Source organism: Tachypleus tridentatus, chromosome 11, assembly GCF_004210375.1.
Source record: "Tachypleus tridentatus isolate NWPU-2018 chromosome 11, ASM421037v1, whole genome shotgun sequence".
In the NCBI taxonomy this organism is placed as follows: domain Eukaryota; kingdom Metazoa; phylum Arthropoda; class Merostomata; order Xiphosura; family Limulidae; genus Tachypleus; species Tachypleus tridentatus.
Genome location: NC_134835.1, coordinates 44,549,466 through 44,573,958, shown reverse-complemented (window position 1 = coordinate 44,573,958; position 24,493 = coordinate 44,549,466). Strand labels below are relative to the sequence as shown.

Here is a 24,493-nt window from a genome sequence, read left to right as displayed (position 1 = left end):
TTTGTGTGATATACTGAGACCTAGACATCAGGTGTTGCATTCCCAAACGTCAGGAGCAGCTGCGCTATAGAGCGAACGATCTCGTCGGCAGGTGGCGAGCGGCACACAGGATATGCTGTCGCGTTTCTTCTTATTGGAAACCCGCAGTACGTGGCCAGTAAAGAAAGATTCGTAAACAATTGTTATTAGTTAGTGTTATTGTGAAGTAATGTCCACATAAGTTACCGATAAACTCTCCTTGAATTCACAGCTGCAATTCTTTGTGCTTAATTCTAAGAAATTCTATTTATAAATTATTAAAATTATGAAATTCTGTATAACGTTCACAGCTTATATTGACCATTACAATGTTTAATAAAGTGAGCCAGGTACTAGCTTTTATTATTTATATTTTTCTGATTTGATTACTGTTTAGCATTAGTAGAATAAACTAAATAATTTCTAGAAACGATTGGCTACGCATAAATCAGGTTTGTTTCTAATTTACTCTACTGAAGTTTCAAAAACAAGTAGAAACAACATGATGAGTCTTTCTTATAAAAGCTGTAAGATGAAACAATTCGTAATTAACAAAGACGATTAAGATGCACATTGGATCTCTTTCGTCTAAACGTTTTCTTTTCTAATTAATGGTTCAATCTTTTCAATGTTAATTTTTAGTTTCGAATTGTTTTTCTTTTTATTTTATGTTTTAAAGTCAAAAGTGTGCTTAATTAGTGTTGGAAGCAACTATTGTTCACATACGACAATAACCACTTCTTAAAATAAACCAGTAAAAACAAAATCGAGTTCTCTAATGTATTTATTGCTTTCTCTTTCATATTTATAATGACTTCACTTCATTTAATTAATGCACCTAATATGAAATACTTTACATAAACTCCGTTTAAACAGGATATACAATACCTAATACTAACGACTAAGAATGTTCATTAGTATAATTAATCTTCGACGCGACTCACATAATATTCAAAGTCACAAGTAAAACATGTTTAGTTTCTTGTAACCCGAGGAAATATGTATTTTTAAATCCAAAATTAAACACTAACCATTAATTTTATTTCATAAAAAATCAAAGTTTAATGTTCTGGCTTAAATGTGAATAAAATAATTGTCTACTTGTACTTGAACTTCATTTTGATAAAACACTGAAAATTAATCAAGGTCTTCATATAATACACTGAAGTTAATTTTACGGTAGTTTTGTGACAAATCACGTGGTCTTCCGCAGAAACTAGAGCATACAAACAATTAACAGTGCCAAAGCATTGGTGAACTTCTGTAAACACAAGACATAACATATCGCTGTTAGTTTGAAGCGCGAAAATATTAACTTACCATAAAATTCATACTCACAGAATATTTGTGTACCCTAAGTGAGTCTTTGAAATTCTTATTTTGTTATCAATTTTATCTAATTTTCTTTCATTAAATTAAACGTGAAGTTTGTTTTTATTGCAAGTCTTGTTGCACGTCTTAAATAGTTCAATGTATAGAGAGAAAACAAACTTTTGTATCTATATTACTCTATTTAATAATATATATGCAATAAAACTAACGACTGTGGCATAAAATACCTTACGCGTCACTTTGTTTTTCACACGTACTGATTATTGTTCAAACTTTCTTTCATGTTTTATATGTTTTATAAACATGTTTCATTTACAAGTATAGTCAGACCAGAAAAATGTTTATAGCTTCAGTTTTAAAGCTTGTAATAATTTTCAATCTAACTTATGATTATAATATTTAGGTGATTCTAAAATAATAAAACTTTTTATATTATTTTAGTTTATTAGCTAAAAATGGGTTAAAATAAAATAGAGCTTATTTCTATTTATTTGCTGAACGAGATTCTATTCTCTATTCGTTACTTGAGATTTAGAATTTTAAAACGTTTGGCATGTATTATTATTCCCCTCGGAGTACTCAGCAGGTAGCCCGATGTGGTTTTGCTGTAAGAAAACACACAAACACACATATATTATTAATCTATTTCAAATCAGTGATCGAGGTGCCATAACTACGAGTAGACCTTTCTAAAATCTGAAATTAATCTGGAAGGCCACGAATACATAAGGTTTTTTGGGACCCTATGGTTGAACATTCCAATCCTTATTGAGGAATTCTGATGATACTTCTAACAATCAAAGCCACATGAAATCTCTTCCAACCATACGGTAAAACTTCTGATTAAAAGGCCTGTAAAAGTCCCGCAATCTGTCAACAGTTTCTGATGAGATGTCTGGATGTGTTCTGCCTTTTGTTCTTCCCAAACAGTGTGGCACACCTTTGTTCTCTGATTTCTTAACGCATGGGAAGCCCTTGGTTTGGTTGAAATAAAAATGATGACTACCCACAATACGAGGCAGTTTAAGGAAGTCTTGCACCATTGCCATCTCTCCACCAGGATCTTGTATTAAGTTTTCTCCGCTGACCACGTGAATTTGTCTGCTAGGAAAAAAGCGGTTCCAAGAAAGGAGGTAATGGCTGTACATTCCGATACGGATTGCTGCCCACGATGTATCTAATAACCCAGTTGAGGTGTTTAGAAATGCCATGTGTTTGAAGGAAGGTGTCTGGGGCCATTTGGTTATTGTTTGAGTGTAATCAGAAATTGCTCGTGTTACGGGGTCGCGGACTACTAATAGTAGTTTCATGTCACGAGACAACTTATGGACCCTGATCGGTACCTGTTTGCTAACGAAGTAACTTGGTGTTTTCTCGATTGTCAGCTGGTCCTCTAATGTCAGTGGCATTTGCTGTCTGAAAGATTAAACAATGTGCCAATCGTTAATAATATTTTAATTGTCAGCAAAATCGAATAATTATTGTATCGCTAGTGAAATTACATTTGCTTTTATAACAAAATAGTGCTTAAATGAATCCGGCAATATTAGTGCTCATCATATTTGTCATAAGCACTTAAACTGTAAAGAAATAAATTCAACCTTGAATGATTTTTATAAGGCGAAAGTGTCGTTCATTATTTTGACAAAACTAAATGGTTTACTGATAGTAAAATCTACCTGTTATTCAGGTGAATCATGTAACAATCTCTCAGAGGATTCTAATGAATGTTCATTACAAAAGTAATTTAACTAAGTATCTTACATCTCTAGTAAAAATTGAACATGTAGTAAATTGGTCAGTATAAGACACCAGCATATCTTTAAGAGGCCTTAGTGGAGTGATTATTCAGTATCACAAATAAAGTGAATTAATACAATGCAGGCGTGTTACTATGTTGTAGCTAATTATTTATTTCATCTTATTTACTTAAACAGTATTTTTATACACAGGTTGAGTACGTTATATTGAAACAATTTTGGAGTCTCCCTACTTCGTTACAGTCTAGGCCAAGCTACGTCTGACGATCGTACATCTTATCAACAGCCTTTCGACGAAGGTTACATTGCGCAAGGCTTCATCGTAAGGTTGTCATATAAAAAAACATACAATCGCTTCTTGCATGTTTTCTATAATTCATCTAGTGTATGAAGATTACGGCTTTCCAGTTCCCGTTTCAACAGTCCAATCATGCATAAATTCATAGATGCTACGTTCGCTGACTTGATCACATATGGCTTCACAAAAAATGGCTGCTTGAGGTATGTAAGAGCTAAACTGCTATGGTTTGTAAATACTGTAAGAACACGTGTTTTGCTATGCGCAGTTTCCCCTAAATACCTTCGCACTGTTAGCTGAAACATCTTGGCAGTTGTTGCCACTAATCTTTGTGTTCGTGAATTTTCACCTGTTATAAGACATCTTACTTCTATCACCATGCCTGGTCTTACGACGTGATGCTGGTCTCTAGATAAACCTGATACCCTAAGATAATCCGTATTCCATTATTAGTGAACGTTATTAAGTATAAATGATGTTTCTGTTTTGGAAATTCTGCATCCCAAATATGAACATATCTTCATGATCTGAATGTATGATTATTTCGCATGGGAAAGACCTGTTAAATACACTTCCAAAAAGCAATAAACAATATAAAATGTAGTTCTGATGCATTCTTTTATGAATTTATAAAACTCTGTTTGTTAATATGACTCACTGATTTTCTTAATCAAAATCGTTTTAATATAACATAGCCAGTTCTCTGTAAATGCAAGGGACTGTAGGAGATTAGATTTTTTTCTAAAAACTGGAAATGTTATACAATGAACTGTCCTTCTTATTCGTCACAAAGTGACCAAATGTCAAGTTTATTGATTTTATGCTTTCGTTCATATAAGGGTTTGTAAAGTATTGCTTTCCGTACGATTGCTATAAAACCCTGAGAGATGTAACACGTGAGGTCAGCGTATGTAAACTGAGAACCTCAGAAAGTAAAGTATTCAACTTTGAATAATGAAGTACAAAACTCAAGTCTTTATCAATATCGGTTGGCAATTAAACTATCGGCATAATAAACAAAACAGATATGATAGAAGCTAAGCTATTGCATTATAATACATAAAAATATAGAAAGAACACGTTCCATTTCTCTCACCTGAATTGGGCCTGGATGGCCAAGCGCGTAAGGCGTGCGATTCGTAATTCGCGGGTTCGCGCCCGCGTCGCGCTAAACATGCTCGCCCTCCCAGCCGTGGGGGCGTATAATGTGACGGTCAATCACACTATTTGTTGGTAAAAGAGTAGCCCAAGAGTTGGCGGTGGGTGGTGATCACTAGCTGCCTTCCCTCTAGTCTTACACTGCTAAATTAGGGACGGCTAGCACAGATAGCCCTCGAGTATCTTTGTGCGAAATTCCAAAACAAACTCACCTGAATTATTCCATGTTCAATATAGTGATCTTATTCTTTGCTTTATTTAGTGACTATTAGGATTAGAACAGTTAGAAAAGTGACTAATTGTGAATTTTACAGCGTAGAGCATATGTTGAATAAGGTATTAGCAATAACATTATCACATCCTGTTGATAATTTTTTTAATTTACTCCGGTTTTTGGTTTGTTTTGTTTTGAATTTCGCGCAAACCTACACAAGAACTATCTGCGCTAGCCATCCCTAATTTAGCAGTGTCAGACTAGAGGGAAAGCAGCTAGTTATCGCGACCCACCGCCAACTCTTGAGCTACTCTTTTACCATCGAATAGTGGTATTGACCATAACATTATAACGCTCCCACGGCTGAAAGGGCGAGCATGTTTCGTGTGACGAGGATTCGAACCGCTACCCTCAGATTACGTACGAGTTGAGTGCCTTATCCAACTGGCCATGCTGGGCCACGAATTTCGGAAAATATTCTACAACGTGGCATGAAACAAACCAATTAACTAATGCTGAAAACGTAATCAAATTGTTTTATTTGGGTTTATCCATTTAATATATTATGTCTCTTTGTCTATTTTAATTATTTCAGTGAACATTACTTGCTTCAACAGATTCAACAAACCGAGAACGAAATCAATAAATTATTGCTAATTGTCAAACCGGTTAAAAAAAATCTGTTATCGTATACTAAACGTTGTGTTACTGATGTGTTTTGTAATTCTTAATAAAGCACTAAAGATTTATATCCCACATTATATATACCTTGAAATGTAATATCTTTTCTGTAACAAACAACTGATTTTTAATTTTAATTTAGATGCTAAACAGATACAGAAATTTTCATTAGAGCAAACCTTTTAAGCAGAAACTTTAAAAATTCTGGCGTCACAACTATTGAAAAGTACTCTAAAAAGAATAAAATAAGTTTTTATCGACTCAGGATTTACTTGAAATTAAATTTTTAAACTGTAAAGAAAAACTTACCATACAACTTCTACTGCTTTCCAAGCACCGAAACGGCCAAAAAAGTATTTTGTTTGTTTTTTTATAGCAAAGCCACATGAGGCTATCTGCTTAGCCCACCGCGGGGAATCGAACCGCTGATGTTAGCGTTGTAAATCCGGAGACATACCGCTGTACTAGCGGTGAGCACACAAAACAAAATAAGTGGTTCGACGATGACATATGAAAATAATATGTACCTATGTAACTTCCCACTCAATGCTACACCACAAAGTTCAAAGATGATGGGTTTAGTTGTTTTTTTCGTGTTTTAATTGAAGAAACTTTTTTTTTCTTATAAAACTCTCGTTTCGGTTTACATTTTATGCTGACCAGTAAATCATTTATTTGACGTAGTAGTTTGATTTATGGAGTTTTATGGAAGTTCTCCAATTCTTTTCTTCTGATTAGTTTTTGTATGACGTAAAAGCGCTCACTACGTCGTTTTATTTCACACCAGTTTACATGAAACTTTAACTACTGCATAAGCTTCATTGTGACTAGTAACAAGAGCTAATGAAGACGTACTAACACACTTTACAAATAACAGAACGTTTCTTGTAATTAAGCAAGCTTAATTAGTTGTGTTTTATAATTGTCACTGAAACATTATATATTTAAAAACGGCTGGTATGGTAGAGAAAGCACTAGTAGAGGAGCGAACAACGTTTCGACTTTTCGTTTTTAAATATATATTTTTCTCTACAAGTGGGTTTTCTCGTCATCACGGGTCACTAAAACATTGTTTATTTCTTTTTAAGCTAGTGACAACGCGTTAAACGTAAAGCTGCAGTGGCTTTACCATGAACTAGCCAAAATGTCTATCTCACACTCCCAACATTATATTCGTTCGGCCGACACGTTTAGAGTTTGTTTACAAACCACGTCATTTTTTCTCAAATATTTCTTCCTTAAAGCTATTCTTAACTAAATTATTGAACTTTGATCGACCAGTTATCAAAATTACTCTTATTGTGTGCTAATTCCTATATGTTAAAATTTTGCTAATTCGTTAAACAAAAATGATGATCAAATGTGATTATGTTTTCTGAAGATCTCATGCAACTTTATTTATATAATTCTTTCTAAGCAATGTAACATTCATATGTTCTATAATATTGTGACATTTATTATAATTATAAGTAAAGTATTTTCTTAATATAACTTCATATATAAGTGAACTAGAAAAGAATGAAATGAATTTAAAAACACAATTCACAAATGCCGCTTACTACATCCGAATTATTGTCAACTATATAAAAAAGATCATTCAGAGATACTCAAGAATAATGCATACTTGTTTATGATTAGAATAAGCACATTTACACATGGTAAGTTATGACAATAAAATTCCATCCGTTTGTTTGTTTTCGAATTTCGCACAAAGCTACTCGAGGGCCATCTGCGCTAGCCGTCCCTAATTTAGTGGTGTAAGACTAGAGGGAAGGCAGCTTGTCATCACCACCCACCGCCAACTTTTGGGCTATGTTTTACCAATGAATAGTCGGATTGACACATTATAACGTCTCCACGACTGAATGGGCGAGCATATTTGGTGTGACAAAGACTGGGGCTCGCGAACCACCCGATTACGAGTCGAGTGCCTTAACCACCTGGCCATACAGAGCCTAATTTCATCTGTAGGGAACCAAGGTCATAGCTAATGTAGAGTTCCTTCTTCATATGAGATGGTCCAGCATGGCCAGGTGGTTAAGACGCTCGACTCGTAATCTTAGTGTCGCTCAACCTTTCAGTCTTGGAGGCGTCATAATGTAACAGTCAGTCTTACTATTCATTGGTAAAAGAGAAGCCCAAGAGTTGGCGGTGGATGATGATGATTTTCTGTCTTCCCTCTAGTGCAGCTTTTCGCGAAATTCACAAACAAATAAATAATCATACGAGACACGATACTAATAGTTTAGCCACAGCAGAAGTAGCTTACACTCACTTTTATATGTATGGCAACATATGTATTTACAGTAATGTTGCTAGATAAACTATAAAGACGCATATGAGGTGATTAAATACATAATATACAAGTCACAGCATCACCCAGAGTCCCAGTATTACGAATTTTCTATAAAACTTGAATTTACTTCGACTAAAATTGGAATTCAACTAAAAGATTTCGTCTTACGTTACTTTGGTGAAAGGTAGTAATTAAAATACATTCTGAAATATTCAACTTATGCACAAGCAAAAATACTTTATCAGACGTTCAATCTTTTTCAGGTAATTTGTTAACACTGATTTTAAATATAATCCTCTTCTATTCTTTGATGATTTAATGCACAAACAATAAAATAAATATTCTTGAACCCATTTTTTCATATATGACCAGCAGTGCTTTAGAGATAATATATTGTATGCTATGTTTTCTGTACTAAGTTTGAATTCTGAAAATTTAACAATAACCTTTGTCCAACAAGAGCTTGTAATATGTAGGTTAAAGCTGTTTTGAAGAGTTCTGATACATTTTCTTATGAATTAAACATGAACATTTTAAAGTGTGATATAATAAACAAAAGAGAAATACGTTTTTAGTAATTTTACGAAAATAACGAATTGACAAGCATTTCTTCTTTAAAGTACAATTCATTATTTTGTAATTCAACATGATTTTGAAATCATATTATTTTTTACCTCAGCAAATAAATTATGCGTGAAAAGTTTTGTAAAAAACACAATATAAATTGCAAAAACAATTATATAATGAAAAGGCAAAACCTCTGTAATAAAATGATGTCAATCACCTCCTCTTAGTCCATTTTAATGCAAATTTAAAAGTTGTTCTTAAACAAGTATTTGGTAGCAGCGGATTTAGGTCTTTACTGTTTTTGACATTTCATTTCAATATGAAATATAGTCACCATGAACACCGAGGGAAGCTTGTCACGGACTCTTCATTTTAAAACTCTGTGATGATGAATTCCTGAGGCATACTCGACTACTCTTCTGAAACAACTCTTTTGAGTACATATTTGATGACTGGAGCCATTTCTCAGGATGCTACGAGTCTCTGAAGATTAACTCACGCATGTTTGGTATATAAAACACCATCTAGCAGAAGTCTTTGTGTGAGTTTATCCTCTTATAACTGGTGAAATCACTGGACCGATTGTCACCGAATCTGACGTATATCTTAAAAAACGACGAATGGTGTTAGCATTTGGATATGACTCCCTATGTAACCACCGGGGGCCTTTTTCTCTTCAACATGTATTGAACGAATGTGTAAGCTAGTGTACGTCCACACACACACATATATATATATACACATATATATAAAGAGAGAGAGGAGGTAAACGTTTTGTTTATTTTATTACTGAAAACGCAGAACAGCGATTAATTTAACAGCAAATAATTCTAATTACTATATTGTTTAAAGTTTGCAAAGCAAGCGAAGACATAAAAATACAAGTTTGTTTTTGAAATTAAGATATATGTGACAAAGATACGTATTTCTGAAGTCATACATGCGGAACTACCTAAAATAGTGTACTATTTATGGCCTTCCAAACTGTATTGTACATAAAATGTCTTTTTACCTCTTGTGTCGAGATTTGTAATGAAATTGAGAACTTCTCTTTTTTCCATTTTTTCGATCGAATCAAATATAAAATTCTAGTCTGACAAATCAGGAAGAGTAGCTTTAATAAAAGTAATAGCTAGTCCTAACGTGATTCGTCTGTCGATGTTTTATTATTTATTTTGTTTGTTATTGTTCTTACTATGGGTCTGACAAAGCCTCGCAGTTAGAGCGATCGACTCAAAATCTGCGATTTGCGGAATCGAAACATATCCCAGCATGGCTAGGTGATTAGGGCGCTCGACTCGTAATATGAGGGTCGTGGGTTCAAATCCCGCTCGCACCAAAGATACTCACCCTTTCACTGAAGCGTTACAATGTGACGGTTAATCCCACTATTCGTTGGTAAAAGAGTAGCCCAAGAGTTGGTGGTAAATGGTGATGACTAGCTGCCTTCTCTCTAGTCTTACATTGCTAAATGAGGGACGGCCTGCGCAGATTGCCCTCGTGTAGCATTGCGCGAAATTCAAAAACAAACAAACAAAATATACTCTTCAAAACAAGAAACGCAAAAGGGATATTTTTGTTATTTAAAGAGAAATATATGTAATAACGTTACAAGCTCAGAGTATGTGATGTTACACGTGTTAAAGCACTGATTGTCAGACCACAATGACAATAAAAGTTGTGCACTTTGAAAACGGAGAAAACATCGGATTTTTCGCTAAAACTCATTCGTGTCCAATAAATTTGTTTGAGAGATCTGCATGTTCTGCAAGTGCAACATGTGCAAAATCCCTATAAAAGTGACGGGTTCTCGGTTTCCATAGCTCAGTGTCAAGCCACAGACACGCAATACTGTTACGCCAAGACTGACTGAAGCACAACGCAACAACGCCATTGGTTGATTGGAAGCAGGCAAATCTCGATCAGATGTTGCCAGAGCTGTGAATTTTCACCCAAGCACCATCACAAGGCTATGAAATCGTCACCAACAACATGGATCAACTCGTGACCGTCCACGACCTGGCAGACCTCGTGTGACCACGCCCGCACAAGATCGCAACATCCAGTTACTTCACCTTCGGGATAGGACCACCACTGCGACGTCTACTGCCTCAACCATACCAGGGCTGCGTAGGATTTCCGATCAAACCATACGCAACCGTCTACGAGATGCAGGAATCCGACCTCGATGTCCAGTCAGAGGCGTCATCCTCACCCAGCAACATAGTCAAGCACGGCTGCAGTGGACTCGGGAACATCGTGTATGGCCTCATCGACGATGGAGGCATGTTTGGTTCAGCGATGAATCACGTTTTATGCTTCGTAGGCAGGATGGAAGGACCCGTGTTTACCGTCGCCGAGGTGAACGTTTTGCAGCAAACTGTGTGCAGGATGTTGACAGATTTGGTAGTGGCAGCGTCATGATGTGGGCTGCCATCGCCTACAATGCCAGAACAGACCTTTTGCACATTCGAGGGAATCTTACGGCTCAACGATACGTCGACGAGATTATTAGGCCCCATGTGCAACCCATCATGGTGAACGTCAACGACGTTTTTCAACATGACAACGCCCGTCCTCACACAGCCCGACTCACCACTGTCTTCTTGAGACACCACAATATCAACGTTCTTCCCTGGCCCTCCAGATCACCAGATTTAAACCCCATCGAACATCTTTGGGACGAGTTGGACCGACGTCTGCGACGGCGACAACCTCAACCGCAGACTCTACCTCAGCTTGCAGCAGCTTTGCAGACTGAGTGGACAGCCATTCCACAGGATGTGATTCGTCATCTCTTCGCTTCCACGGGCAGGAGATGCCAAGCAGTAATTGATGCTCACGGGGGGCCATACTCGTTATTGACGTTGAGTGACGTTAAACTTCACCTAGTAAGCGTGGACTTCGCCTTTGCAGACTTTGGGTGTTCAGCAGTGAATGTGCAAAGTTTCACACATGTCATACAGAACTACCCGAAATAAACTTGTTAACAATTTGTCTCAAATTTTGCCTTTTGCGTTTCTTTTTTTGAAGAGTATATATCGCCGAACGTTTCCGCCTCTTTCAGGCGTGGGGACTTTATAAATCCCCAGTTTGTAGTTGATGGTGTGGACTACTTATCTTCCCTCTTGTCTACTACTTCAGAATTAAACAAAATTAACGTACATAACCTTCGAGTAGCTTTGCGCGAATTTGAACAAAAGCAAATAATTATTTATCCTTTTCATTTAGTTCTTTATTTTTAGTGTAAATACTGAACCTTAGGTGTCAAAACGTCAAAAGTAATCATTATCAAGAACATAAATAAGCAGTTATTCCATAGTCAATAATCTAAGAAAGTTTTAAAAAATGAAATACGATTAATTACTGGTTTCAACTGCTTACATACGCTTTCATGTGTCCGTCAACATCTTTGAAAGGGCAGAAAAAAGCGAAATGTGTTAGAGAAAGAGAGAGAGTTCAGTAATGTAAAAATAAAATGTTCTGTTGTAGTTTAATTGTCTGAGCAATCTATACTTAAGATGATAACAGATGATACATAAAAATAGCTTATAGTGCCTGAAGAAACAAAGCGAGTGATGGAAAACATTCGTTCTTCAGTAATTATACGTTAAAAATCTTAGTTAGTATGCGAGTCAAATATTATACAAAAATATATGGTTTATTTCTCAGTATTTAAACGGAACAAACACTGCACCAGCGACTTTTGTTTTTGAAGTTTCTAACCATATTTGATACATACAAAATGAACTTCGCACTGAAAGAAATGTAGTTTTAAGACTGTTTTAAGATATGCATATATATATAGGTATATGTTTATTTATATTTTCACACTTGTATTTCTATGGTCTCAATAGCTATTCTCCTTTTATTTACGGGTTTATATCTTAATATGCATCATTATTACCATAAAACTACACGTATATGAAAAACAGCATAATTAGTGGAACATGAGATACCATAAACTGAGTAATATTAAAAACAATAAACTCCATGAAAGTGAAATATGGTTAAAGTCAGTGATTTTCAACTTTAATTCAAAATATAGGATTCTAATTTTTTATTGTTGAACGTTTGGAAGGAAAACGAGAACATGAAAATAAGAGTTTATTTTTTCAATTGTTGTTAATGTTACACGAAATACGTTTTGGTGTTTAAACAAAATTCGCACAACTTGAATGTAGTTTACATATATTAGGTTAATTTAACAAATAAGTACATACCTTTGTTTACCTGCTACACCCTTATTATAATTTCGGGCCATAAATTCCTCCTTAATATTTATCTATAAAACGTCTTAGATACAAAATGCTTTATGCATAAGGAAAAAATATCGTTTCGTGAAACGTTTACGAAACTTCAGCCACCATTATAAGTATATTTTACAGAAGCACAACAGATTTCAAGACACTTTTAGTGTTGTCATTGTCAAAAAATGACAAATAGAAGGAATAGCTTATATCCATACTGCTTAATTGGCAGGTTTAACAGTATAGAAGTGTTGTTTACTCTGGTGTTAAACACTTTTCACACATGTATATGGTAAACTAGTTATGTGTACTCGTTCCTCAGTAAAACGAAACTTGTACGCGTTAACACTTTTCACATTAATAACCGTTTGCTTAAACTTACCTGCAAACTGAAGCGTTAGTGGCAATATCACAAGAGTTCCTTGTTCGATAATGTTAACTACTGTTATAAGCGTATTACTTTAACTAAACTGTAAGATACCCTAACTCCTGAACAATGACCTGATCCAATCAGCAGCGTTAACGAACCTACTAAATGAGTTTAATTTTGATTAACTACTTACTTCCAACAGTCAAGATCGTTTTTGCTGGAAAAGATCAAGAATTTTATCTTTGTATCTCTTGCTTTTAACGTTTTATTATGTTTGTATTATCTTTTGTCAAATGAAACTACAAAAAAACGTATGAGTTAAAATAGTATATTTGAGCGCATGTGTCATTGTTTTCTTCAAGAGTTCATTATATTTTGTTCTGGCGTGAATTTCGAATAAACTACTCACTCACCTGTACCATTCTAAACCCAGATGATAGTTCTTGTCAAAAAAGTGTATCTCGGGACCAGGAGCTCGAACGTTGGGATGAAGACGAAGAAACTCCAACAGAGCTCGTGTTCCACATTTTTTGACGCCAATTATCAAGGCTTGGGGTAGTCTAGATTTAGGGAAGTTTTCAATTTGTTTCTGTGTATCTTTTTCGTAACTATTTTCTTTTCGAGACTCATCGGTGAAGTAAAGGCGTAGGGATTTATTACTCACAAGCGTATGAGTCCTCGGTGTCTTTATTAAAATGTAATTTTTAATATAATGTTTCCTTCTTACAGGAAGGTTACTCTCTAAGCTTCCAGACAAAGCCTCAAATCGTTCATGTATTCTTCTCGGCAACCAAGCTCTCACCACGTAATCTCTATAGTCACCGGGTATTTTTCTTTCAGCTATTGCTGGTCTTAATTCTTTGTCTACATTGTGTTGGTAGGAATTGTTCAAACGAAGCATCAAGAAAGCTGCCTGGCCTGTCGTTAACTGACGACTGTGAGAACAATGCAGTAAATTGAAGTACACATAACAGAAAAACGGGAAGAATAATACGGTAACAAGGAGAATACGCCGGCCAACAGTGCGCTTACAATATAACTGTAGATGAAACTTCCGCATAGTAAACGTGAACTTCGACCTACAAAAGTAACATTATTTTTGTTCAAGAATGAGATGAATACCACTTCCACTATGGACAACTTAAATCCATTTAAATATCAATAAAATGTTTACAGTTTGAATTACAAAACTTTTAATGAGATATTTATAGTACTAAAAGTGAATTACTAAAGTGTTATTCTTTGCAGATTATAGTTTCCTTTACAAACACGTGGCAGTTAATGGAAACCACTCTAAAATTTCAACTATGATACTGTTTCAGGACATTTAGAAGCTAAAAATAGTTGAGAAAAATGACTTAAAACAACACATTCTTATATAATCCTTCCTAATTGATTGAAAGTTATTACTTCAGGGGCTTTGAAAGTAAATGAATGAAACAGAGGAACAAAAATCCTTTGAGCTAAAAATGGCTATTGTAAGTCTACAGACAATAGACATTCATACTTAACCCTTGTGTTAAAGAAAATTCCTTTCACTCTGTATATATTTCTTCTGATACATCCAGTAAACGTATATTATATTATGCTTTCTTCTAACGTAGTTGTAACTTACTGCCCTCTAACAAAAACGCAAAGATATTGGTCGAAACAACTGTAACATGTACAGAGTTACGATAAAAATACTTTAACGTTTTGCACAGTCACGTGCAGTTTTCAATCAAACTCAATCCACTGACGGTTTTTCCTAGAGGCCAGCTGCGACAGGAGTAAGTTCCTCACTCCACAAGAAACTGTTAAATCTCGGCAGCCCTACTAAAATGAATCCGGTCGATAAGCGTTATACTTTCTCAGAGCTCTTGCTTTGGTAAGAAACACTCCACTAAGTTCAGCTAAAATAATGTGCTATCTTTAACTTCGTCGAGATAGCAGTGCCCCCATGCGTAAAAACAATAAATTAATTTACAGTTTTTCCTCGATAAGTTTAATTGTGAGGAAGAATTATTTGTACTGAAACTAGAAGTGGAAAAGATCATTGATGGAAACTTTTATGTATCAGAAAAATTAAAAATTATTGCCTAATTCTGTGTTTATCATGTTTTAAAAATAGAGTACATCACCTCATGAAAGTGCTTTCACAGGAAAAAAAAGTAATGAATTTAATCTGAAAAGTTGAAAATTAGGCTTAGCGTTCTTTTCTGAAGTGGGAGCAAATATGAGCAAAAGGAAATTTGAAGCACTATTCTTGTTTTCACTTCTAATAAATATGAGTAGTGCATTCCAATTTAGAAGAAATCTTTAATCCAATGTTCTTAACATTGAATGAAATATCAATTATCGTAATACGGAAATTACTGGATTTTAATATTTTAATCTGGACAATGTTTCCATAAACATGTTAATGTTACAGATATCTTGATTGATTATCTTAGCTAAAATAGAAAGTTCATGGATCAGTGTAAGTCTGTCTCTAAAACTATTAATTATTAAGCTTAAGTTTAGGTTTATTTGCAAATATCTAACATCTATGTTGCTTCTTAGAGGACTTACATCCCATTACATTTACATTACTACAGCGAAAAGAATTTGAATCATTTGTGATTTTGGAAGCGAATATTATTTATTTACGTTTGTCGTTGTTTTTGGTTTGTTGCTGGGTGTTTTTTTTCCTTGCTGTGTTTAATATAGTTATTAAGTAAATAAACATAGATAGCATGCGTGTTATCACATTCTTCAACCATGAGTACATTTTCAGTGTGGAATTTCTATATAAGACAAGTTTAGATAGAAAATTTGTGTAGAAATGGTAAGAATGTCGAGTACCATAAGTAACAGGAAAGTCCCTCTATTTGCGACAGGACCCAACTAGCATGTTTTAATATGGTTCGCAGTAATTATTGTTACATAGTCACACCAAGTAGGTACATTCATCACACTAAAAAATCATATGATCAAGAAACAAGAAACCCGACAGCCTGAAATATTCTGAAAGAATAAACTTGAAAAACTGAAGGTCTAGGTATGTAGACTGACAACGTTAAAATCTGTACAAGATGTCAAAATGTCACAAAGTGCGTGAATTTGAGAGAAGAGGAGCTATAGGCTTCAAGCTATTGGAAACTTAATATATGATTACTTGCGGTTTATAATAACATTCATCCATATGCGGAGCCTGATAGTACAAAGTATAAAACAAAAGAATATGTTTAAATGAAAGTTTTATCAAAGGTGATAAACGTTCACTTTTCAGATCTGAGAAAATAAAGTTATGTGAATTTACAATATCTAATATGGCTATATGTGAACCATTAGATCTTTGGAGTCTGTGCTCTACCTATTAACTCTCAATTGGTATTTTATCTATCCTTTAGCTCACACTGATATAAATATGTAGTTATCTCAGTTTTAATTCTCAGAGAAATATTTCTCATGAAATCTCAGTAGAGTATTTATGCATTTGCTCTCACTACGATATTTCTATATTGTAATTCTTAATTCGATATTTACCTGTTTATTGACTGTCACAGAATAATGTCGTCCCCCAGTGGGCAAGCTCCAGGTCTACAGATTTACAATGCTAAAATCAAGGTTTGATTCCCCTCGATGTACATAGCAGTTAGCCCGATGTGGCTTTGATATAAAAATCACACACAGGAAGTTTGCCTGCGTATTAATTATCACTGAAATATATGTTTATTTATTAACTCTCATTATCAAATTTTTGTTAGAAACTGTTTTAGTTGCCATAGAAACAGAGTAGAACGTCCATGTTCACTGTTGAATATGTTCATTTCGGTTTACTACAGAACTATAAGCCTGATTTTCTACAAACAAAAACTCAGTTCTGATATTCTATGAAACAAATTAACAGCTTAGAGCAACAAGCAAAATCAGGGGCCGTAAAGATGCTAGTTTACCCTTGGAAAATCAGGTGATAAATCACTCTAACATTTTTATTCACGCGAACGTTATCCCAGTCTTTCTAAAGTCAGTGGTCTTAATTCAGTAGGTGTGTAATGTTTAAGAAAGAAAAGTGACGGTAGATCCCTGATGACAAATAATACACCGCTGTCAAACTTTATATTTAGTAAACGTATAGTGGCGGCTTGCAGCTTTCTTTCAAGAAACCGTTTTTACGCATATTCTGCGTTTTCACCTCTGAGATGGGATGTCATTCATCACTAACGCAATGCATTGTAACGGCCAGAGTGTCACAGCAAGTAGTTGTTGGAAGGAAAAAAAATAAATGATAGGTACTTATCTAATACTTACTACAATATCGTGTCACTGATGGACAAATGATGCTCGTGTTTCGAAGCTTTATTGAACTATTCATCACATATTATGCCTTGCAGCAACCGATGTCTCACTGATGTTATTTCTAAACTTGGAAAAACAGAGAGCCAGTTGGATAGACAATCAAAACAATAACGGATAAGGTTATTTTGTTTTATCCATAAGTGCAATCTATAGCATATGTTTTGAGAAAGACTAAAAGTAAAATATCTGATTATGCTTCCATTCTCCATTCGATCTGTAGAACATCTAATATTTTTTTTCAATTTGTCTAATTCCTATTTTTACGCCTCCCCCCCCCCGTGGTGGGCAGATCACAGATTGCCCATCATGTAACTTTGTGCTTAATTATAAACAGATCTGTTTTTCACTTTCATTTTTATCTTGTTTGATCTATTTGTCTATTGATTTTTGGTTTTTCATCTATCTTCCGACATATTTTATTTTAAAATGTATGTTAATCTTACTTTTCCTTCTTTTCGCTAAATATTTATATAAATAGATAGTTTCTAAATGGAAATTTATAATTTTGCGTTATCTAACACATAGAATAAAACACTAACAAAAATATTGTATTATAGTTGTTCGGATAATTATCAACAATTTAAAAATCACAATATAAAAAACCTAGAAATGTGCAAGTTAGCTTTATGGTATCAATGAGAGTAAGTTAAAAGAGATGCAAGGATACTGTTTTCTTCTCAAAAATATCCAATTTTTTATCCAATTGCTATATAAAGTTAATAACCCTAGATCAACCAAAAATTAACAGCTAAACACTGCTTTTTTGGCCTAGGAAAAACTATGCTAAGTAAGACTCATGCTTTAAATGGAATGATTTATGCAAAAAATAAAAATGTGTTTTGGGATATTTTCACTTTAATCTCAGACACATTAACATATTGTTAACTTATAATTCCCATTAAAGACCAGACAAAACTGGTACCATTTTATACATTAGTCAAAATGTTTGTAAAATATCACAGATGGTCAAAGTGGAAAAGATTAAGAACCGTATGTTCTCAGTCTGACAAGAGAGGTGATACATAAAGCAATAAGTTGTTGTTAGAAAACAAACTTGATTTAAGAAAATATTTTCTGTTTATGGAAAAAGACAAAATAGGTCGCCTGCAGTGTTGTCAAGGGCGCGTCCAGTGGAGCAGTGACATTTGTAAAGTATCCTGTTTCCTTACAATGAGTCGCCTTCCATCCTGCACAAAATAAGAAGAAATTAGACCTTCTCCATTTCTATATAGAAATGTAACATATATAAGGGTATAGGTTTAGTGTGAGCAAAAACAAGCTCTGGATAAGGTTCTACCTTTCACACCATCTGGAACTGTACCATTACTACCACGTGTTTTAGGAGATTCACCCTACCGCTCCATCGTAATACTCTTTAAAGATGAGGGAATTAAGAGAATATAGTGGTCTGCTCATTGGGTAGGCATTGAGTGCCTTTGGAAGACCAGTCGCATTCTGTGAAGCGAAACAACGCTAAATATATTCTGAAACAGCTATTTTAAGGGTCTATTCAAAGATACTTCAAGAAATTATCCGCACTGATTTTAAACAGTATACCATATTGTATATTTTGCAAACAAAAACTAATATATTGTTTTTTTCAAAGACAAGTATACAATTGATCATAAAAAGACAGGAAAGGCACATATTCCAGTTGACTTTCCTTTTACACCCAGTAGTAACATGAACGTGAAAACTGGGTTAACTATTCCAAATTTCTTTACTTACCCTACCCAGTTTCACATTTTGTTTTTGCAACACTTGCACTTTTAAATAACTGATTTTTTTGTTAGATGACACTTTCATATGACTGACTGATCCATTTGTATTCTCACTTGATGGTGTTTTTATAGAACAGATGTCATTACGTAACGGTTTGAAAGCATGACTCTGGTTACTGTAATCAGCTTGTAAACCTTTTCAAAAAACTATAGTTTTCTGTATCCTCAAAGAGTATATTTCGTTGTTTGATAACTATCTATCGTGTCCACCGACAGGAATCGAACCCTTAATTTTAGCATTTAAAATCCAAAGACTTACCACTGTCCCAGCGGGGTATGGTTTAATAAGAATTAAGTCGAAAGTATAAAATATTATATAAATATCAATTATAATTTTATGAGACGCATCTAAAGATAAATTTATTTTTATATTTTTTAACTTTACGAATATAACGAAAAATCAAAAAGTTTTCAATTACTGCTTTTTATTATTTCTTTTATGTTAATAACACAGTCAGTAATATATCAATAAGTCATATAATTTATTTTATTATCAGGAAACTAAATTAATATTTTCAAGGTTTTCTATATAAATGCAAACCTGTCTTTAAAAAAAAAGAGAAGGAAATAATAATTGAAACTAAAGTAATGAGTTGTCCGCAAAGAAGTGGATTTTTGAGATTATGGAGATTAACGTTTTCTTATAAAACATAAAAAAATATAGCTTAACACACTCGATGCAATTTCAATTATAAATTAGTATTTCATTTCAAACTTTTCCTATTAAGATGGAAATTATTTAAAAACTTGAATTAAATGATGAAATTCTGTGACCTCCATTGTCTTAAACATTAATAGAAAAGTAAAGACAATTTTAATTACCTTTGATTGATATGAATGATAATTTATCTTGAGAATAGAGGAAATATTCAGGAATTTATATGCAAAAACGGCTCGTTTGGGCTGAGAAAACACTTTTACATAGAAGAGCGAACAACGTTTCGACCTTCTTCAGTCATCGTCAGGTTCACAAAGAAAGAGGTAACTGACCGGAAGCTGACCACATGTTTGAAAGGGGTTGTGTAACTGTGTGTCCGCCCTCTACATTTCGACACACAGTTACACAACCCCTTTCAAACATGTGGTCAGCTTCCGGTCAGTTACCTCTTTCTTTGTGAACCTGACGATGACTGAAGAAGGTCGAAACGTTGTTCGCTCTTCTATGTAAAAGTGTTTTCTCAGCCCAAACGAGCCGTTTTTGCATATAAATTTCTCAACAAGTGGGTTTCTCGTCATCACTGATTATTCAGGAATTTGTCAACCCCGCTTATTCCTGAATAGATCGTGTATTATTTGATATGTACTGAAGAGCATTATAGTGGTATTATTGTTTTGTCATGTGTGAACTAAAGTATTTTCATTTTAAACACTATTGTACCACTTTTATTCAAAATATAAATGACGGAAAGTAAATTCTGCCAGCAACAGATACAGAGGAAAGTAAATAAATTTGTTAGTGCCTTCAGCAATTAATTTATGAGTGACCAATATAAAAAATGTTACAGAGCAAACATAGGAAATTACATCCGCACAAGTGTGCTAATAAGAGTTTGGAAAAAAATTATCTATTCCCCCTTATTTTCAAACAAACACAATGGGAACACGCGGGGCGATATCGTGTTAAAAGACGTGGTTATCCTTTCTCGGCCTAGAGACATGAAGCCAAATGGAATAAAAACAAAAGCAAAGAGACTTTCGAGCTTTATCAGAAATTCTGATCATGTGCTGACATAATCCTCTATTTCGTTCAGAGCCAATAGAATGGCGTGATTGATCTGGAAGAGTAAGTCCACAATACCTAATCATCCTCTTCGGTTTAGAAGCAGTTTGAGAAGCACGATTTCTGTGTCATGAGGGTTTCACGACATTTGAATGCAGAAGATATGAATGCAGCATCTATAACAGTGTTCGATAGATAAACATCAGGCAACAACGTCCAGTTATTCGTTAATTTTCTAAACGTCAGTGACTGTTTGAAAATCAAATGAGAATAAAATGCTCAGTCACCTTTTACCTGAACAGATAACAAATCATTCAAAATCTTCGTAAAAAAACGAAAATATAGCACCGTATGATTCTCAATTAAATACTTGGATTTTTATTGAAGAAACGACTAAATAAACAAATATTTGAAACAAAATAAATAAATTTACTAACAAATGCTATTTTTTGTTTCATTGTCGATGAGATTTAATATTTTTGCTACAAAAAGAAAATAAACTGAACTAATATTTAGTAACCATATTACTTTAAACTATTATTTACAATCTTTCTAACAGCCACTGGATAGCTTGTTAGTGTAAGTACAATATTAATTAATTTATTTTGTCACAGGAACTTCTAAATATAGCTTTCTTTTAAAATTAGACTTAAGGGTTTTTAATAGACATTCCCAACTTGGAAGTGACAGATTAGAGGAAAGCCCCACAGTCGGTTCTTGTCAGACTGACTAGTAGTAAATGACCATCGCCCATGGCTCCAAAATGCGGAAATCTATCGTAAACTTTAAGTTGCAACTGGATATTTTTATGGAGAATTGTTTAAGAATACAGTCAGCACTCATTGTGTTTTTGTAAGTAAAATATCCATATATAATGCATAGCAATAAACAAATATATGCCTAGACCAAGATACAACCTCAGTAAGTGGAAAAAATACCAATAAAAAATTAGCCATTTCAAATAAGACACGTATGTCTAAAACATCGCTATAATTAAACTTTGTGTTTTCAATTAATTATCATACAAATAGTATTTAATATTTAATATTATGTACATTGATTTTTTATCTTTACTACTTCACTTCATACAAAATATAGGATTTAGTTTTTTACAGACACCGATTGTATAGTATACAAAGCTTTGAGTATCTACATATTACAGTTATCTAATGTTAATCTATTATTGACTGGTAATTCCTGTTTTTCCCTGTACTTAAGATTTTTATAATGCCAAATATTTGTAAGAAATCTAACTTTAAATGGTAATGATAACATTGTTCACATTATAAGTATAATATTCTTTAGTTTACATAAAATATCGAAGAAACAAGTTGACTTTTCTATACTTCTACGACCTTCGCAGTGCTTGATTTAGTATTCTACAAAATGCTTTGTGTGTAATATACCAAGTTGTTTTTGTTGTAGGCTGGCAAGAAAATAATAAATGAGAAAAGAATTACTAACAGGCCGTTTTGTATTAATTTTTATTTTTCCTTGTAAGTCTAAACAGTTGTTTTTTATACACTTTTATATATACAACATTAGCAATCAATAGTAAATGTTTTAAAGTATTGTGTGAACTGAATCTTTACTGTTAAGCGCTTTTTTTTCCCAAACATTCTATTAGGATTTTGTGCAATTTCTTGCGATACCTATTACGAACCACTGTCATGATTCATGGTAGTTTGCAAAGCACAGAGTTAACAGGTTCTTTGCAAATGCTCTTGCTACTTAAATAGTCTGTCACAGTAATGACGTAGTGTTCTTTAAAGAATACGAAAAACGAAACCTGTTTGTGGAAAATATAATTACAAAGTAAGTAAGAGGTAAAACTAAGAATACAACAAATTAGTTTAAGGTGCTTCCCGTAACTGTTATTTCATGATCAGGGCCCACGTTCCACATTTAATTTACCACTGTGAATGACGTGATTTTTTGACCGACGTGATAAGAAGGTTGTGGGGTTACAGCATCATTAAATAAAAATTATGCTCAATACATTCTTAATCGTTTTGTTTGTTTGTTTTTTTGGAATTTCGCACAAAGCTACTCGAGGGTTATCTGTGCTAGTTAGTCGTCCCTAATTTAGTAGTGTAAGACTAGAGGGAAGGCAGCTAGTGATCACCACCCACCGCCAACTCTTGGGCTACTCTTTTACCAACGAATAGTGGGATTGATCGTCACCTTATACACCCCCACGGCTGGGAGGGCGAGCATGTTTAGCGCGACGCGGGCTCGAACCCGCGACCCTCGGATTACGAGTCGCACGCCTTACGCGCTTGGCCATGCCAGGCCTCATTCTTAATCGACTTGACAAACTCTGAGGTAAGCTCACTCACATTAACATGTCAATTCCGTTTGACCACCCTGGATATCAGTTTCCTAAGTCGATATTGGCATGGAAGTTTACAAAACTTCTAGCAGTACAACATATAATCCTGTTTTAGTTCTGGACATATCCAAATACAATGAAATCTGTTTAACAGACTTCACTGATAAATGGCATTCACTGTTTCGTTGTGAAAGTGTGTTAGCTCTTATCGATTAGACATTACCCATTTTCCATATCCGTGCAATGCTTTTTTTTCTTATACTCGTCAGATAAGATACTACGAAATTGCTGAGAGAATTTACATATCTGCACCACTTTGTTCTGCATTTGCATAGATAGCTGTACAAATTTGGTGAAATGATATATTTCTTTAGTTTTTGCTAAACTCTCAGTGTTCTATCAGTTATGTTGTTATAAAACTATGAAATATTTTTACAAGATATGTACGCAGCAATAACATAATATCACTTAACAAGAAGTTTTATAAGATATATCCTCATGTCGTTGTTATCATGCAACTAACATCGAGTGCGTTTTCTTAAAGCTGAAACTGTTAGATCTTATGATAGTTTTTATGTCAACTGCCATCTGTTTATTGAACAAATAAATGGACAAGCATTAAACCCTCATAAGAATAACGATGTAATAAATTATTCCTATGTCTGTAACAATATATTCACAGCTTATATCAGTAAAAAAAACGAAAACGAAAGAATCTCCGTATGGAAAAGCGACAAAATTGACGTATACACAAGCTGCTACTATAACACATCAATTCAGCTGTCGCATACATGTTACATTCATCTAATGTTAATCTATTGATGGTTGGTAATTTCTGTTTTACCCTGAACTAAAGATTTTTAAAAGAATACCACATATTTGTCAGAATGCTAATTTTGAAAGGTAATGATAACATTGTTTACACTATAAATGTAATATTATTTTAGCTTATATAAAGTATCTATGTTGATGTAATAAGTATTTCTTGTGTTTGTTACGTCTAAATTCACAAATAAACAAAAGTAGGAGAAGTGTAGAGATATATAATCTAGATATCACTCAAAGTTATAATAATAATATCCCGCTAGAATGTCTTCCCGTTATATCACCTTAACTTTCTTGTACTGTTGCAAAAATTTAGAAAGTCTGAAAAGATGCGAAAATAAGTCCTGAAAACCAATGACATGTGAAGCAATATTGTTTTTACAGATGAGACACTTGTTATTCGTTTGATATGGCAGCTGTATATGTATATATCCTGTATATATAAGTCCTGAAAACCAATGACATGTGAAGCAATATTGTTTTTACAGATGAGACACTTGTTATTCGTTTGATATGGCAGCTGTATATGTATATATCCTGTATATATAAGTCCTGGAAAACCAATGACATG

The 24,493-nt window shown here is 34.0% G+C and overlaps 1 protein-coding gene across 1 annotated transcript; it reads right to left on the bottom strand.

Moving 5' to 3' along the window:
• Window positions 1-1,698: 1,698 nt before the first annotated feature.
• LOC143231480 (heparan sulfate glucosamine 3-O-sulfotransferase 2-like) lies at window positions 1,699-14,778 on the bottom strand. The gene is made up of 3 exons (XM_076466016.1): window positions 14,457-14,778; window positions 13,358-14,023; window positions 1,699-2,766 (listed from the first exon to the last, which is right to left on the bottom strand). The coding sequence occupies exons 2-3, from the start codon at window positions 14,002-14,004 to the stop codon at window positions 2,148-2,150; spliced, it is 1,266 nt and encodes a 421-aa protein (XP_076322131.1). The 5' UTR covers window positions 14,005-14,023; window positions 14,457-14,778; the 3' UTR covers window positions 1,699-2,147.
• Window positions 14,779-24,493: the final 9,715 nt, after the last annotated feature.